At 37.3% G+C, this 16,784-nt stretch overlaps 1 protein-coding gene across 1 annotated transcript; it reads left to right on the top strand.

Annotated features, from left to right (window-relative positions):
- The first annotated feature begins 245 nt into the window (after positions 1–245).
- On the top strand, positions 246–6,985 carry LOC131159943 (ABC transporter F family member 5-like). Its single transcript, XM_058115190.1, has 9 exons — positions 246–1,456; positions 2,349–2,690; positions 3,555–3,695; positions 3,811–3,990; positions 4,092–4,247; positions 5,136–5,237; positions 5,338–5,466; positions 6,314–6,418; positions 6,562–6,985. Exons 1-9 carry the CDS (start codon positions 563–565, stop codon positions 6,655–6,657), a joined length of 2,145 nt encoding a protein of 714 aa, XP_057971173.1. The 5' UTR covers positions 246–562; the 3' UTR covers positions 6,658–6,985.
- The last annotated feature ends 9,799 nt before the right edge of the window (positions 6,986–16,784 follow it).

Here is a 16,784-nt window from a genome sequence, read left to right as displayed (position 1 = left end):
TATATAAGAAATTTTATTATTATTATAAAACAGATAATAATGTGAAAAGACAATGATAGAACAAATAATAATGTGAATATTTTATCGACGAATAGATTAGAAATAATTTTTCTCAAATCATATCATATATTAAATAAAATAATTATAAATATATAAAAAATATTTTATTTTCTTAATTTTTAAAATTTAAATTATATTATATTTTATTTTAATAAATAGCTAAATCGAACGAGGCGTTAGGCATTAGCCTAAACTCTTTTTCTTAATTGTCAAGAATGTTTTGATTTTTTGTGTTTAATTTCTTTCCAAAAAAGATAAAGGTTAATTTTTATTTTATTTTTTACATATTTTCATTTAAAAAAATTCAATAAAAAACAAATTTTGTTAAAGCCGCTCGCAAGCATATCCATGATTTCTTAGGTGGGCAGAGAAGCTGATCCTCCGGTCGTCGCTGCAGCTCTGCGGAGTCTTGAGAGACTCCTTGCGCGTTCGGAATTTCAATCACACCACCCCATTCTCCACCACTTTCTCGTCATTTCTCACTATTTTCTGCTCATTAACCATGGATTTGGCGGCTAAACTTCATCGTCTCGATCTCCAGTCGACGTTCCTCACGGGCTCAGCTCTTCTCGACGCCCGAAAATCGGCACTCCGGCCACGTTTCCGGTCAATTTCAACTTCCATAGCCTCCCACTCCCTCTCGGGTAATGTCGGTTCAGTCAGAAATACCACTTTTTTCAATCGTAGAAGTAAAAACCCTTTGTATAAATTATCGGCGGTGGCTGTTAAAACATCGGTGGCCGAAACTAATGTTGAAGAAGATATAGAATCGTTGTTTTCAGACAATTCCGTGAGTGAACTTGAGCGCAAACGTGTGAATAAGCAGTCGAGTAGTGGCGCTTCTAGTATATTGTCGGGTGTTCGGTTAGAGAATATAAGTAAAAGCTTTAAGGGTGTGACACTGTTGAGGGATGTGAGTTGGGAAGTGAAGAAAGGCCAAAAGGTGGGGTTGGTGGGCGTAAATGGTGCAGGGAAGACAACCCAATTGAGAATTATTACAGGGCAGGAAGAACCTGATTCAGGAAATGTGGTCAAGGCCAAACCCAATATGAAAATTGCGTTTTTGAGTCAAGAATTTGAGGTTTCCTTTAGTAAGACAGTGAAGGAGGAGCTTATGAGTGCGTTTAAGGAGGAGATGGAGATAGCTTCGAGGTTGGAGAAAGTGCAGAAGGCAATAGAGAATTCAGTGGAGGATTTGGACTTGATGGGAAGGCTTTTGGATGAGTTTGATTTGCTTCAGAGGCGAGCACAAGCCGTCGACTTGGATGAAGTGGATTATAAGATTAATAAGTTGATGCCTGAACTTGGTTTTGCACGGGAGGATTCAGATAGGTTGGTGGAATCTTTTAGCAGTGGCTGGCAGATGAGGATGTCACTTGGGAAGATTTTACTTCAGGTATTATTTCCATTTAAGTGAAATGTTGGTTTTAAGTGCATTTGGAAGCAGGTATGTTTGTGCTGTTTCCTGTTCTGTTTCCATGTTCTGGTTTGTACTAAACATGGTCTATTTCTGTTTCCAAAAAAGAAAAAAGACAAAACAAGATTTGAAGTTCTTCAGAAACATGTTTACGAATCATGGGAACTGAAATTTTTATTTTTAATTATTTTGAAGCATATATAGTTAAACTTTAAAAATAAATATGAAATACTAAAACAAAAATAACTCAAACCAACAAATTCCCAAATGCACCTTCCCGGCTGTTTTGATGAATTTTTCTGGATGTAAAAATACACTGCTATGTGCTCTTTCGACTTGCAATTGCAACATCTTGAACATTTCCATGAAAATAATGTAAGGATGAAATGTCTGACCATATCACACAAAATAATTAATATTCAGGTGACTTGAGAATCCTGTCTGCATAACTGATGCTTTCACCAGCTTATTTGATCATCCATTAAGTTATGTTTGTTTTATGTAAATGAAAAGTGAAAATGTTTTTTTCCAGAATAAAGCCATTAGAGGGAATAGTTTATCTTTCTGATTTGTTTTGTGGTTATCATTACAGTCCATGGTGCTAAACTGATAAGAACAGATATTACACCTGGTGTCCCAACTTTAGAAGTATTAGGGTAAAGGGCTTTCACATGCATTACTGTATGGCTGATGTGATATGTAGCAGATATAACTATTGTACATGGTGCAAGTGTTATCGTTTGGTTGCTTATCTCATCATTAGAATTAGAATCCATGGTTGCTTGCTTATCTCATCTTTAGATCAGAATGTATGGATGTTGGTGGCTTATAAATGATTATTGATATGAGTGAACGGTGTGATGATCTGCAGGATCCAGATTTATTACTTTTGGATGAGCCGACTAATCATCTTGATCTTGACACCATTGAGTGGCTTGAAGGTTATCTTAGCAAGCAAGATGTGCCAATGGTCATCATATCTCATGACAGGGCTTTCCTTGATCAGTTGTGTACAAAAATTGTGGAAACTGATATGGGTGTATCCAGGACGTATGAGGGAAATTATTCTAATTATGTCATTGCTAAGGCTACATGGATTGAAACTCAGTATGCAGCATGGGAAAAGCAACAGAAGGAAATTGAGCAGACAAGAGACTTGATAAACAGGTTAAGTTCTGGGACGAATGCCGGCCGTGCATCAACTGCTGAAAAGGTAGATCTACTGCATCAGCAAGTACAACAATTTAATAAAATAATAAACTACTGTTCACATTAAATCAACTAGTTACATTCATGTTAGTGTAAAACTCCAAACCAGAGATTCATTAGGCTCGTGATCGCATGGCAGCTGTACATAACTCACAATGCATGTTCTTTAACAAGTATTACAGTCGCTTGATTATCAAAACTGCTGAGAGAATCTAGAGTGTTGTATTCTTTACTTGTTTATGTTTAATCTGGCATATCACATTACCTTACATTCTTGAAAATATGTATCATGGTGCACTGGTGTCCTAATGTTTCTGTTCTGCAGCACAGATAGCAATATTTTTGTTGGAGGTGGTATGTTCTGCCTTCTTCTTGCAAAATGCTGCTATTTTGGGTCTCACTCTCTTAGTCTTGGTTTTACATTCCTCAGATAATATGGGCAGCCAAACAGCAGATGTGCTTTTGCTGTAATTTATAAGCATTGTTTGAACCTTAGGCATTTTGAATTTAAGACGGTGAATGAGCAAATGTGCATTTCTTGTTGCTAAACTATACTCCAGTTTTTCCTTCATTTCTGTGGTAGGTCTGTTCTGTGTTTTGTTTTCTTAAAATCATTTCGTTTATAAAATGCTAAATTATTTTATGGTAAATTGCTATCAGGTGCCAGTGGGAACTTTCCTATTTTTAGTTTTTGATTCTGAATGCTTTATTAATATCAGTAGAGTTAATTGGTTTCAGGTTATTCAGCCATGTCATATACTATAGATCTCATTTTCTTTTATACGCATATTTGTTGGCTGACTAGGTGATGTAACTACTAGTTCATGAATTATCTATTTATCTGTTTGTTAATTTATTGTGATAACAGAAGCTGGAAAAACTTCAAGTAGAGGGCCCAGTTGAAAAGCCATTTCATAGAAAACAAATGAAGATCAGGTTCCCTGAGCGTGGAAGAAGTGGAAGGTCTGTTGTAACTATCAAGAATCTGGAATTTGGCTATGAGGATAATGTGAGTTTTCGTATTGATCAATAGAAAGGAGAAAATCATCGAATGTATTATCTTTTTATAACCATGTATACATTTATATTTTACTTGTATGATATCCATATGCATTGGTTGCCAGGTACTATTTAACAAGGCAAATCTTACAATTGAAAGGGGAGAGAAAATTGCCATTATTGGCCCAAATGGGTGTGGAAAGAGTACTCTTCTTAAACTCATCATGGGTTTAGTGAAGCCAAGAGGAGGTGAAGTGCTGCTTGGGGAGCATAATATCCTGCCTAACTATTTTGAGCAGAATCAGGTTTGTCACTTTATCTATTGGTCATTGATGATTCTAGTATTTATGCTTTGTTGGTATCTCTACGATTGTGCTTATTATATAGAAACATATCTCATTTTCAGGCTGAGGCACTTGATTTGGACAAAACAGTGGTTCAGACAGTTGAAGAGGTTGCTGAAGACTGGAGAATGGACGAAATAAAAGGACTTCTTGGTCGTTGTAATTTTAAATCTGACACGCTTGATAGAAAGGTTTCCGTTTTGAGTGGTGGTGAGAAGGTAAAATTGAAAGTGCATATTCATATGTAATTAAGCATTCCTTTAGCTGACTCATTTAGCCTTTGTGGTTTCAAAACAATCTTGTTTTGTTTTTTGAGTATTTATTGAATATCACTATGATGGTTTCCTGCAACACAGTTTGTGGTTAGCTTACAGGATTAGACTGGTGTCATGTAAATTATCAGATGAACACTGGGGTGAAGGTTTCCAAATAATGATGGAGAATTCTTTGGGGATTTTCCTGACTTTGTTGATCCAATCAATGATCATTGAAATGGATGTTGATGTGTGCAGAACCCTAAAGGCTTGCATGTGCATGTATGCGATTCAATTTGAAATATTTCTGTTTGTTTTTGTGGAGGCACACACTATCAAATTGTGCAAGAGTTTTGGGAAAGGGTGATGCTTGTTGCCATGATCATGTTAAGGGAAAATGATGTTATATGTAGGGTAGCAACATAATCGAAAAGAAGATGTTTGGGGGGGGCTATTAAATTTTTTAGCTTTATGATTTCTTCATTTTACCATGGTATTCAGTTGGCTCTTCATCATTTTGTATTAGAGAACCTTTTTTTCTGACAATTGTAAACAAAATTGGGAAGGACATAGTCATCAACATGTAGTATATGATTTTAATAACAACAGAGCATCAAGTTGGGGTTAGACATAGCTGTGCTTGTTTCCCCAATGTAGAATGGTTGACTTAACCTGAACATGATTTTATCTGTTTAATATAGTTCAAGTAGCATTTCTGCATCTGTTTTAACAAATTTCTTTTCGTCCATATGCTTCAGGTATTGCTGTTGCAAATGATCCCATATTGTATTACTAAATTAATAATTACATTTCTATCTGAATTTAAACTTTGCATGTTCTTTTCCTGTTTAGGCGCGTCTTGCTTTTTGCAAGTTTATGGTGAAACCATCAACCTTGCTAGTCTTGGATGAACCAACCAATCACCTGGATATACCTTCAAAAGAGATGCTTGAGGTTTGGTTTCTATTTCGTTTGTTCCTCCTGTATTATAAATATATTGTAGCATGTGGCTACATTTCCAACTAAACTTTTTGTGATTCTATTTGTTTATTAGGAGGCAATAACGGCATATGAGGGTACCGTGATCACTGTTTCTCATGATCGATACTTCATAAAGCAAATAGTTAATAGAGTAGTGGAGGTTAAAGATTGCAATTTACAAGACTATGCTGGTGATTACAATGTAAGTGTGCTTCCTTTGTAATAATTTCACAACTTCAATGCAAACCCTCTCTTTTTTGTCAAAATTACAAATCAGTGTGGGGAATTTTGAGTTCATAGGCAAAGAGAGTAGGAGAGAGCTAGAGGAGAGGAAAAAGGGGAAAATAAGAGGGGGTGTGAGTGGTTTCTTATTTCCCCATCAAACATGAAGTGCATGGGCAAATGAGTAATTTACTGGAGTGGCTGCAATGATTGCGGATCAGGTGACCCCAACACAATAAACACCAACTTTTTTGTGGCAGTATTTACAAGTTTGAAAGCTAAATCATCTTTTGAATGATCAAAAAGCTTTCCAAACAGTTTTCAGTACATGGTTTCTGCAGTAATTTGACTATCTATGGTTTCACAAGACTAGATGACTGCCACGTAAATTTGGTGTACTAGGTGTTGTAAGTAGAAACATGCCTAGTGTTCGCTGATGCCTAACAAATGAAAATGATGGACCTACTTAGCAGATTTCCAACGCTAAAACCAGTACCATTTAGATTAAAAGGATTATGATAAGATTATTGCATCGATGCATAAATGGTACCTTATTTCTTTGTCCATGTTTTTGTTCCAAGCTCTGTATCTATTCTGGTATTTGTACTAACATCTTTTTAGTGCTAGGGGATTTTATTAATTGAAAGGTCGCCTTTATTGAATATGGAAAACCAAAATTGCTTTCTCAATCTGGGTCATATGGCATGGGCAGGACTTGGGAGTTCATTTCATTTTTCATTGTTGGGTATAAGTCTAAATGAATGGCCAATTACTCATTGTTGAATTCATTTGTTGTTTCTAAATATTGAAATTTCAACAAATCTCAGTATTATCTAGAGAAGAACCTTGATGCAAGGCGGAGGGAGCTACAACGTGAGGCTGAGCTTCAGGCGACCAGTCCTAAAGTGAAAGCCAAATCCAAGATGTCAAAGGTAAGTATTGTTGTGTAACTAGTTTTATGTCATAAGAGGCGGAGAAAGAAAGAAGAGAGAGAGTGAGAGAGAGAGAGCTATAATTGGTACATGGAATGGCAATTTGAGAAAAATCTCTATATTCAAATTTTCGTTTATAACAGGCTGAGAAGGAAGCTCGTAAGAAACAGAAAGTGCAGGCATTTCAGCAAGCAAAAGCAAGATCGAAGGGGCTGAAAAATGCTAAAAGATGGAAGTGAGCCACGCTGTCTTGATAATTTCATTGAAGATCCTCCATGGTCAACAAATTTCACTCTGTAGAAAGCTCATGAAGTGCCCAGCCTGAGCAGAGCACTCATGTCCATGTGTAATGTATATTATTAACACTTTTATATAGCAAGGGTGTTTAAATCTAAATGCTGAAATGATTAGCGGATGACAGAGTTTTGTACTGTAGAGACCAAGATTGTGGGTCTGAGAATGGGAGTTTTAGGGATATTTACTGGCGCCAAAATCCCTCCTATAAATCCTCCTTTGTAAATATACCCTTTCCCTTGCCTACAATTATATAATCTTGCAATTTATGCATTATGTATGTCCATTTTTTTATTATTGAGAGAAGTGGATAGGAAGGAAATGAATTTTTTCTCTAATAAATTTCTTCTCTTTCTTCACTTCTCTTCTGCCAATTGGATTCTAAAACTCTTCTGTCCTTTGGATTTTGAATTGCACGACATTAATTGGGTTGTCTTCGAATCCACCATTCATGGTGTTGGATTGTATACAAGACTCAAGTATTGACAAGCCAAAACCAAAAAGTTTATCAAACTTAATCCCTTATTTGGAGTTATTATATGTAAGGATTTTGTAATGCCCTCTTTTTTGGGAGATGAGTTGTTCAAATGAGAGGAATAAAATTACTTGGATTTCAAAAAAAAAAATCATTGAGGACTGGCTCCACAACATGTTGTGATCCTCACATGCTATGGGTCGACAACCACATCCTCTTTTATCTCTTAAGTTTTTCAACATTTGGTGGAGATTGAAGCAAAGTGCAATGATTTTAACTCAATTTTGGTGAAATATTGTCTATTTTGATCTATTGATTTTGTCTTACAAGGGGTGGCTTATAAGGTTGAAGCCTAATATCATGAGCCTAGATTTCCTTAAGTAGAGGTTTGTGTGCGCAACACTTGCCTAGAGCTCTTCTAAACCAAGTTAGCCAATATTCAAACGATCAAGGCTACTACTATACATAGTTACCTGAGTCGTGATGATAGTGAGAGAGTGATATTATATCCATTTAATAACATAGGGGCAAGAGTTACAAACATAGCAGATAGCCATCACATATAACACACACAACAAATAAGCATCACAACACACATGTTTGGAAGTGTCTATTCATATTATTCATCAATAAGGTAGTAATACACTTTTTAGTTATCACTCAACGGAATCATGTTTACCAGGCAAATCATGGAGGGAAAATATAGCGGCACATATTCCTAGCGAGCAGCATATTTCATTATCTTCCCCTTTGTGTCACCTCATAAAACAAAGCAAAGAGGCTTCTTTTTATATATATATATATATAAATTAATGGTTTGAGACGAATTATGTTCTCAAAAAACCTATAAGTTGAATGCAAAGTTAACGAAAATGTCTGATATCTTATACGAATATCAATTCGATATCACATTGCAATGAATCACATGAATTAAGATCAATGATGCAACAAATAGAAGTTTTGTGACCAAATTTAGATGTTGGTGATAGTTCTAGAACTATCGGTGCAATTAACGCATTAAGATAATTTTTAAAAAATACAAGAATTGGTTTACATATGAAATTGTAAATTCAATTAAGGTTAAACCTTCAAATTTTAATGAAAAAGAAAGTTAGGAATTATTCATCTTTGAAAAGTAAATGAGGGGAAAAGTTCAAAATTTTTTAAATAGGCAATGGCCCCATTATCTATTTACAAGAATATCCTTTTGAGAAAGGGAATTTGGGGATTATTGTCTTCTACTCTCTCTAGACCAAAAAAAAAAAAACTTGGCATAAAAACACAAGAATGTACAAGTAATCTAAGATGAAAGGAAGAGTTACTTCAACTTGATTTAGTAAAGCTAGATGAATCCCAATTTGAATAAGATCTAGCATACTAAGAAGGATGGGAAAAAGAAAAAAAAAAAGAAAATAAAGGGAAAAAAAAACATGCATAGATCAAACAACCCCTTTGTTTCTCTTTTTGGGCTTGGGATCGATATGGATTGAACTCTGCATCTTTTTCCGGCTTCCTCCACTTGGTTCTCATTGTTCACATCCCCTCACAAAAGGCCAAAAAACATATTTGCACTTCCAATCATGGATGGAAAAGACAACCACCATCATGAAATTTTTTTGTTAGGCTTGGCACAATGTGGAAAGCACAATGTTATTCTATAGCAAAAAGAAACCATAGCTTTAGGCTACAAAAAATCTAATGTTTTTTAGGAATCATGACGAATCCCAACACAAGGTTCACCACAAGTTGGGAATTTGTGCAGGTGAGATCTCATAGTGGTTAAATATCTCCACAAAGAAAGAGGGGAATGGGAACAAAAACCCAACCTTGAGAGCATCTTCATTAATACAAACACCTTGAGTTGAGTTGAATAGGCTTTCATGGGGCTTTGGTAGCCTGAGGAAGTTGGAAGAGATATAGAAAGCAACAATGGAGGTCCTCCAAGCTCAACGTGATTAGTTCAAACTAAGATCACTTAAACTCCTCCAATGTAAGATCCCTAGTATTGACAAAGGCCTCAACCTCGTCAAGTGAAGGATAAGCCTCTTTGAAAGAGGCAAGAGGCATTTAGGCTTTCTCAAGCAAACCTCTTACATTAGAAGAAGACATTCAGGGATATCGAATTTATAAGAGAAAGCTAGTGGGATATTGATGGTTCACCCTTTTTCATTTAGCTATGAAGATAGAGGGGTTTTGACAGAGAGAAAAGGCTGAACATCGTGGTGGAATTCAAAGGAAAGAAAAGAAAATGGCAAGGGAGACTATGATATGCACTTGAGGAGCTAGGGGAGTAAGAGAAACTCAAGATCATAAAAGAAGATGGAGAAGCATCAAAAGCGAGCACAGACAGAGAAAAACACTAGTGATAGATGAATTGAGAAGGCAAAGAAATGTAGGGAGGAAACAAGGAAGGAGAAACTACAATTGAAGCTATTTGGGGTTTAAATACCCAAAAGGGAAGGAGTAGGGGCCTAGCATAATGACACACATGGAGGGATAAATACGTGTGGGGAATCCCAAACAATGGCATGTGTGGCATGCATGCATGCATACACATGCCTTGAGATTCCAAATGATGCCAAGACAATCATATATGCTTCCAAGAATTTTTTCCAAAGTTGCCATCAAGATAGCGTCATATGTGACCCATCAAAGGTTGTTACACCAAGCAATTCTTAGAGATTAAAAAAAAAGAACACACACACACCCCAAAGGATGCATTTGTAATCAATAACACGAACAATGCAAAGATAACTAATTACCATACAACTCGAGCCGCTTGGGGAACATAAAAATTTTTCTTCTTTATTGAGAGATTGAACCCAAAACTGATTGCCCTGAATCATGCATAGGGTTGTAGGCTAGGGTAACAATGATAATGGACAAAATTCTAGGGTACATGTGTACCCATATAAGGCATTAAGGGACCTACTAAGGTAACCTTTGAACACCTACCCACTCTAATATGTACTTCCCTTCTACAAGTAGTGGAGGACTAGAAGGATCATTAGAACCTTTGAGCAACAAGCAAAAGCAGTAAAAGCGGCTAACCCCATGCATATTGTATGTACATTTGGTTGCACAAATTGTAAGCAAGGATAAAAGGATAAGGAAGAAATGTAAATAAATTGAAATGGACTCTTGGCCTCCCCTTAAACCTTTTATTCTAATCTTCATTAGTCATTACGTGTACTCAAAGCAGAAATTTTGTATAAATGTATCGTCATGCTACTAAGTATTTGATTTAAGTTCTTTTCTTTTTAAGAGGTGGAATAGAATAACTTGGTTAAAGCGTAATGATCATGTCTTCTTTTGAAGCTCAGATTGTAGTCACCATATTTTTTGTGTTTTTTTAAAAAAATTCTTACATAAGGAGGTCCATATGCAATCATGAGATGTCTCAATTCAAAAGTCCTTTAACACTACACATTTTCATCTTTGAAATCCTTAAACTTAGATTTCAACTGCTAAATACAACCTCTAGTTGTCAATCTTTACCAACTCTAAACAACTCCTCAATCTCGTACAATTATCATCTAATTTATTAATTTTATAAATTAATGTATTATGAACCAAATATTGTGTATTGGCATGAAAATTTTAACTACATATATATTGTGCATGTGTTTTAAAGCTACAAGTTGATAGCATACGATGAGAAACCAAATAGTATTTTAACTTCCCAGTAACTTGTATTGAATGATGGCCTAACTTTTCTGTTTCCTGAATTTGAAATTCATTTTGTGATAATTTGAAACATAACTTTAAATTTAGGGTTATAGACACTTAAGTATTCATCATGCTAATTTGGATTTTTGCTTTTAAGATTCGAAAATAGGTTGTAGATATTTGAACATTTTACTGCATTAAATTCTACTTTTGTTCTAACAGTTTGTACATCATTTTTATTTTATTTTTGAGTTTCAATTCTTATAAATGATGACAACAAATTTTCACTTTCCAACCACCCTCAAACTAAAAATGTGATCAATGTCCATCTTACAAATGATCCAAACTTTATTGAAATCTCAAAATTTCATGCTCATGTGCTGAAAATTTGACAATGTAAAAATTGTTGGACATCAAAAATTTATATTCAAAACCTTCCACCATTAAAACTCAATATAGTGCCATTTTTCTAAAATGTTACTTGTTAGACTATATTTTGGAAGGCGAATTGACTTCTTCCTTTAAGATGAGAAACTTACATTGTGGTGATTAGAAATTGTTAAATGATAAATAGATAAAATGTTGTAGAGCAGAAACCGTTTTAAGGCACGTTACAATGTCATTTTTTTTAAAATGTTATTTGCCACCACCAGATCGGTGTGTATTGAGTCAGCAAATACGTTTTCAGAATATAATGAAACCCAAAATATAATCTAATATCAGTTTGCATTATAAATAAACAAAAAACTAATCACAAACACCCTTAAGAGAATCTGAACAAATTTCTAGAATTCTATGTCTGTAGAAAACAAAACCCATGATTGAAAAAGATATAAATTGTGAAATTTTTTTGAGAGAAAGAGAATGAGAGAATGATTGAATATCTCTATAATTCTTGGATTTAATTATGTCTTTAAATAGATATAATTATGCATTTTTCGAAAGGTTACATCTATTCAAATATGTTTCATTAACTGTCATTTGCGAAGTAGATTTTTGAAATCGACTAGGCGTCGACCTGATCGCACTAGGCATCGACCTAGTCATGCATTGGTCAAGCCTTGGTCGACACAGTTTGGAATATATTCAATTCTTTCTTCGTGTTCAATAGACCTGATCACATGTCCTAGGTCTCTTGGTCGTGCCCCAGTCGAGACATTCTAGAAAATCAATTATTTTGACCGTTAGATTATTTATACGGTTCAGATTGCACCACTTGATCTTATAAAAAATATAAGATTAATTTTAAATCATCCAATCATGATCAACGGTCACGATCTCGGAATGATGCAAGCATGCTAAGTGCTTGTGCGCCAACTAAATGCACCCTATAGCCCACGCCATGCGCGTGTGTGTGTGCATGTGCTGACAGTGCGAAGTGTCACCGTCTGACTATTTTCACACCGTTGTGAAGGGCCGTGCGGCGCTAGCTAAAGCACTCTTGTTTAACTAGCCAGCCTATCGTTTACCAACATTCATCCACAAAGCATTTTCATTAACATTCATTCAGATAACAGCGGAAACAGTAATCAATTCATGAAAGTCGTGGCAAGCAAGCAATAACATTGAAGCAAACGTAATTCATTAACAAATCCTCCGTTTACATGGTGTACTTAGCGAGGGAGGCAAGTAGGTTAAGCACGTTGACAATTACTAGTGAGTTTTACAATGACTGATGAACACTCAGCCTCCCCTAAAGAGGTTTTTATGTAATTATCATCCTGGCACTAGGAAACATCAAAGTGACCGAGGAGTCATACTGCCTTATTTGGCTTACAAAGACTCTACTAGCAGAAAATAACCCTACACTAGTATTTACATGATAGAAACCCATCCTAAGCACACAAGATAAGTGGTCACAGGTAAGCATAATGCCTTGAACAAGCTTAGCTCGTGACATTCTCCCCCACTTATGCGGTCGACGTCCTCGTAGACTTTTGGCGGTAGGTACACTTCAAATTTGTCCACGAACGGTTGAATATCTTCTGCAGAAATCTAGCTGATTTCTTTGTCATCAAGGCATTTCCACTTCACTAGGAACTTCTGCCACTTCTTCCTTGAGGATATGAACTTTCTGTCTGCAAGGATCTCTTCAACATTATGTCTGTTAGGTTGCACTATCTTCAACTCTGCTCTGTTGAACTGACTTCTGCTTAAGTCATTGGTGTTGGCGTTGAATGGCTTGAGGCAGCTGACATGAAACTTTGGTCTTCTCCCTTTATCTGCCCACTTCTTCATCTGCTTAGAAGCTTTCTCCAAATAGGCTTGGGCAAACTCTGCATTCTGTCTCCCTTTACTGGTGAAGATGTACACCCTGGGACTCTTTCGTCTGTACAGCTCACCCACTGTGTGAGGTAACAGCAGCAGTTGGCCTGTAACAAACTCAAAAGGGCTCTTGTTGGTTGTTAAGCGCTTTTGGGCTTTGCCACATAATGGAGCCACATCAAGTAGTTGCACGTCATTCTTCTGGTTGTCGTTGACACAATGGCACAAGTACTCATCTAGTAGCTCTCTAAATCTCTTCATCTGTTTTTCTATCTGTCGGTGATAACTCAAAGAGAGGTCAAGATGTGACCTGAATATTCTGAAAAACCCTGTCAAGAAGTTGTCAGTGAACATTAAATCTTGGTCACAAATAATAACTTGGGGAACACTCCAATGTTTCACAACAGTCACAAGGAACAATTGTGTCGTCTCCTTTGCCAAACAGTACTTTGGTGTGGCAATGAAAGCACTATACTTCTTCCGCTCCCCCTTGTCTTGTTGGCAAGTGAGACAAGTTTTGGTATAATCAACCACATCATCCCGCATGTGCGGCCAATAATACCTCCCCAGTAGTCATGTCATTGGAGTCATTCTCTGCGAATACTCCTCAACGAACTTCTTGCAGTATTTAGTAAGGCCAAGAAAGGAACGCAACTCCTTCACTGTCGTGGGGATCTTCCGTTCTTGAATCATCTTTACCTTCTCCATACCCCTCCAGATACGACCTTGTTCAACCACTTGACCAAGGAATTTGTTGCTCCGCCGAGTGAAAGAGAGATTCTCCTTCTTCACATCCAGACTGTTTCCCCTCAGCCTGTCAAACACCTTCCATAGATGCTCTTTATGTTTCTTCTAAAACAACACCGATGCTCCCAACGGTGTTTTGGAAGGGCGAACACATCCCGCTTCCAATTCATCAAGTTGCTTCCCTAACTCCACTATCTCTCGAGGCGCAATCCAACATGGCCCTTTAGCAGGTGGTTTCACTCCTGATAACAACTCGATCTCATCCTCCACAGTCCGTCGTAAAGGCAAATTGTGAGGCAACTTATCCCGCAACACCTCCTTGTACTCATCCAACACCGTTTGGATGGTCGTAGACTCCAGCTCTTGGCCTACTTCTTTGTCTACCACCACTGTGGCTAGATGTGTCTGCTCACCCTGACCCAATCTCTCATTGAGTTGTATGGCTAAAAGGGATTTCCCATCGTCTCCTTTCGTTGAAACGACTTGCACCATACACGAGTGATCTCCCATTAGACACAGGGAACCAGCCGAAGGCATCAGCACTGCCCTCATCCCCCTTAGGAACTCCATTCCTAGAATGACTGGAAAGTCATCCAATGGCACCGCTATGAAATTCACATGACCTTCCCACTGTCCAAGCTTTATAGTCACTTACTTGGCTACTCCTAGAGTAAGCTGGGCTACAGAGTTAACTGCTTTCATGCGTCTTGTATCCTTCTCTAAGGAAAAGTTGAGTCTCCATGCTTCCAATTGTGAAAAAAAATTATGAGTAGCCCCTGTATCCACCGTAGCCCGAGTACTCTTCCCATTTATCCTCAAGTCCACAAATATTAACCCTTTTGCTCGTGTAACTTTTGATGTTTTTTCCTACTTTTCCAATATGCTCACTAGCCACACTAAACCCACCCTCGGGGCATCATCCTCTTCCTCATCGTCTTCCACTGCTTGCTCTACAATGGAAGCCTGTAAAGCATTAAGTGATGCTTTATGAAGGCACTCAAAAACTCTATGAGGTCCACTACACAAGTAGCACGAAATTTTACTCTTCTCATTTCCATTGGGTGTGTTGAACCCTTGAGATGACGAAGCTTCCTTTGAGGTTGATGATTTAAAGTCGGCTCCCCCACTCTTGGGTTTGCCATTCTTGAAAGACTTTCCACTGTTTCCCTCTCCGCCAAACCGTTTGGACGAAGCGTTATCATCACCAGCGTAGTCAGCCAAGCATTCTGCAACCGCTTGTGTAGTTGACAAGTCTTGAACCCTTTGCCTATGAAGTTCAGTCCTTGCCCACGGTTTCATCCCCTCTAGAAAATAGAACAACTTGTCCTTTTTCGACATATCCCGGATATCCAACATCAAAGCAGAAAATTGCTTCACATATTCCCTAATCAACCCCGTATGCTTGAGATCTCTCAATTTTCTCCTTGCATTATACTCAACATTCTCAGGAAAGAATTGGGCCTTAAGCTCTCTCTTCAAGTCTACCCAACTATCAATTACACAGCTTCCATTTTCAATTTTTCTGTACTTGGTACGCCACCACAGTTTGGCATCACCAACCAAGTACATGGTCGCAGTATTCACCTTTGCCTGTTCTGAGGTCATCCTCACAACTCGAAAGTACTGCTCCACATCAAACAAGAAGTTCTCTAACTCCTTGGCATCTCGAGCACCCCCATATGTCCTGGGTTTTGGCACCTTGGTCTTGCAAACTCCCGGAGTGTTGGAGTTCCCCATAGCAAGAACCATCACATTCATCTTTGCATCCAGATCTGCCATCTAGGCTTGCAAAGTTTCCACAGTGTGGTGAAAGTCCTCTGACATTTCACTTGTCAAACTTGCTTGATGCTGCTGTGATCCCATCACTTCATCAACAAGTCCCCTTAGTTGGGCCATCTCATTGGCCATATTGTTGGTTGTCTCTTCAACCTGTGCTTCCAGTGCACTGATTCTTTCAACGTTGTTTGGTGCCATGGTCACTTACCAAAGCTTCCCAAATCCAACAACGAAGGCAATCAAATTCACGTAGCAACTCGACCTTGGGCTCTCACCAAGTGTCACCGACTTAGCTCTGATATCAAATGTCACGGTCCGACTATTTTCCCACCGTTGTGAAGGGTCATGCGGCACTAGCTAAAGCACTCTTGTTTAACTAGTCAGCCTATCGTTTACCAACATTCATCCACGAAGCACTTTCATTAACATTCATTCAGATAGCAGCGGAAACAGTAATCAATTCATGAAAGTCGTGGCAAGCAAGCAGTAAACATTGAAGCAAACATAATTCATTAACAAATCCTCTGTTGACATGGTGTACTTAGCGAGGGAGGCAAGTAGGCTAAGCACGTTGACAATTACAAGTGAGTTTTGCAATGACTGATAAACACTCACCCTCCCCTAAAGAGATTTTTATGTAATTATCATCCTGACACTAGGAAACATCAAGGTGACCAAGGAGTCATACTGCCTTATTTGGCTTATAAAGACTCTACTAGCAGAAAATAACCCTACACTAGTATTTACATGATGAAAATTCATCCTAAGCACACGAGATAAACGGTCACAAGTAAGCATAATGCCCTGAACAAGCTTAGCTCGTGACTAGGGTACAGTAGAATACACACTAGCGTGTTATCTTTTAACCAACTTTAACAGATTATTTCACCTTATCATTTAGTAATGACTTTTCCTTTATCACTCTTTTGAATTATAGATGTTCAAACTGTCATAAGTAGCGATATTGATGTGATTTTTTTTCTTGGGCTTAACTTTTTTTATTACCCTGCATATTTAAAATTGTTATCTTACATAAAGTAATACATCATATAAGAAAAAAATTATATACTTGTATTTTTTTTCTAGGCAATTATATTTGTATTTTTTAGTACATTAATGTATTATACAGTACACAAAATG

The sequence above is a fragment of the Malania oleifera genome, chromosome 7 (genome assembly GCF_029873635.1).
Source record: "Malania oleifera isolate guangnan ecotype guangnan chromosome 7, ASM2987363v1, whole genome shotgun sequence".
NCBI classification, from domain to species: domain Eukaryota; kingdom Viridiplantae; phylum Streptophyta; class Magnoliopsida; order Santalales; family Ximeniaceae; genus Malania; species Malania oleifera.
The sequence above is the reverse complement of the archived record's forward strand: the minus strand, read 5'-3'. Positions and strand labels throughout refer to the sequence as shown.

What these genes read in the sequence shown, in the direction of transcription:
- LOC131159943 (XM_058115190.1), top strand. Translation starts at nt 563, where the DNA reads ATGGATTTGGCGGCTAAACTTCATCGTCTCGATCTCCAGTCGACGTTC. An exon ending in TTTTGAGTGGTGGTGAGAAG is followed by an intron (nt 4,248 to 5,135) that starts GTAAAATTGAAA and finishes TTTCCTGTTTAG; the next exon opens with GCGCGTCTTGCTTTTTGCAA. An exon ending in CCAAATCCAAGATGTCAAAG is followed by an intron (nt 6,419 to 6,561) that starts GTAAGTATTGTT and finishes CGTTTATAACAG; the next exon opens with GCTGAGAAGGAAGCTCGTAA.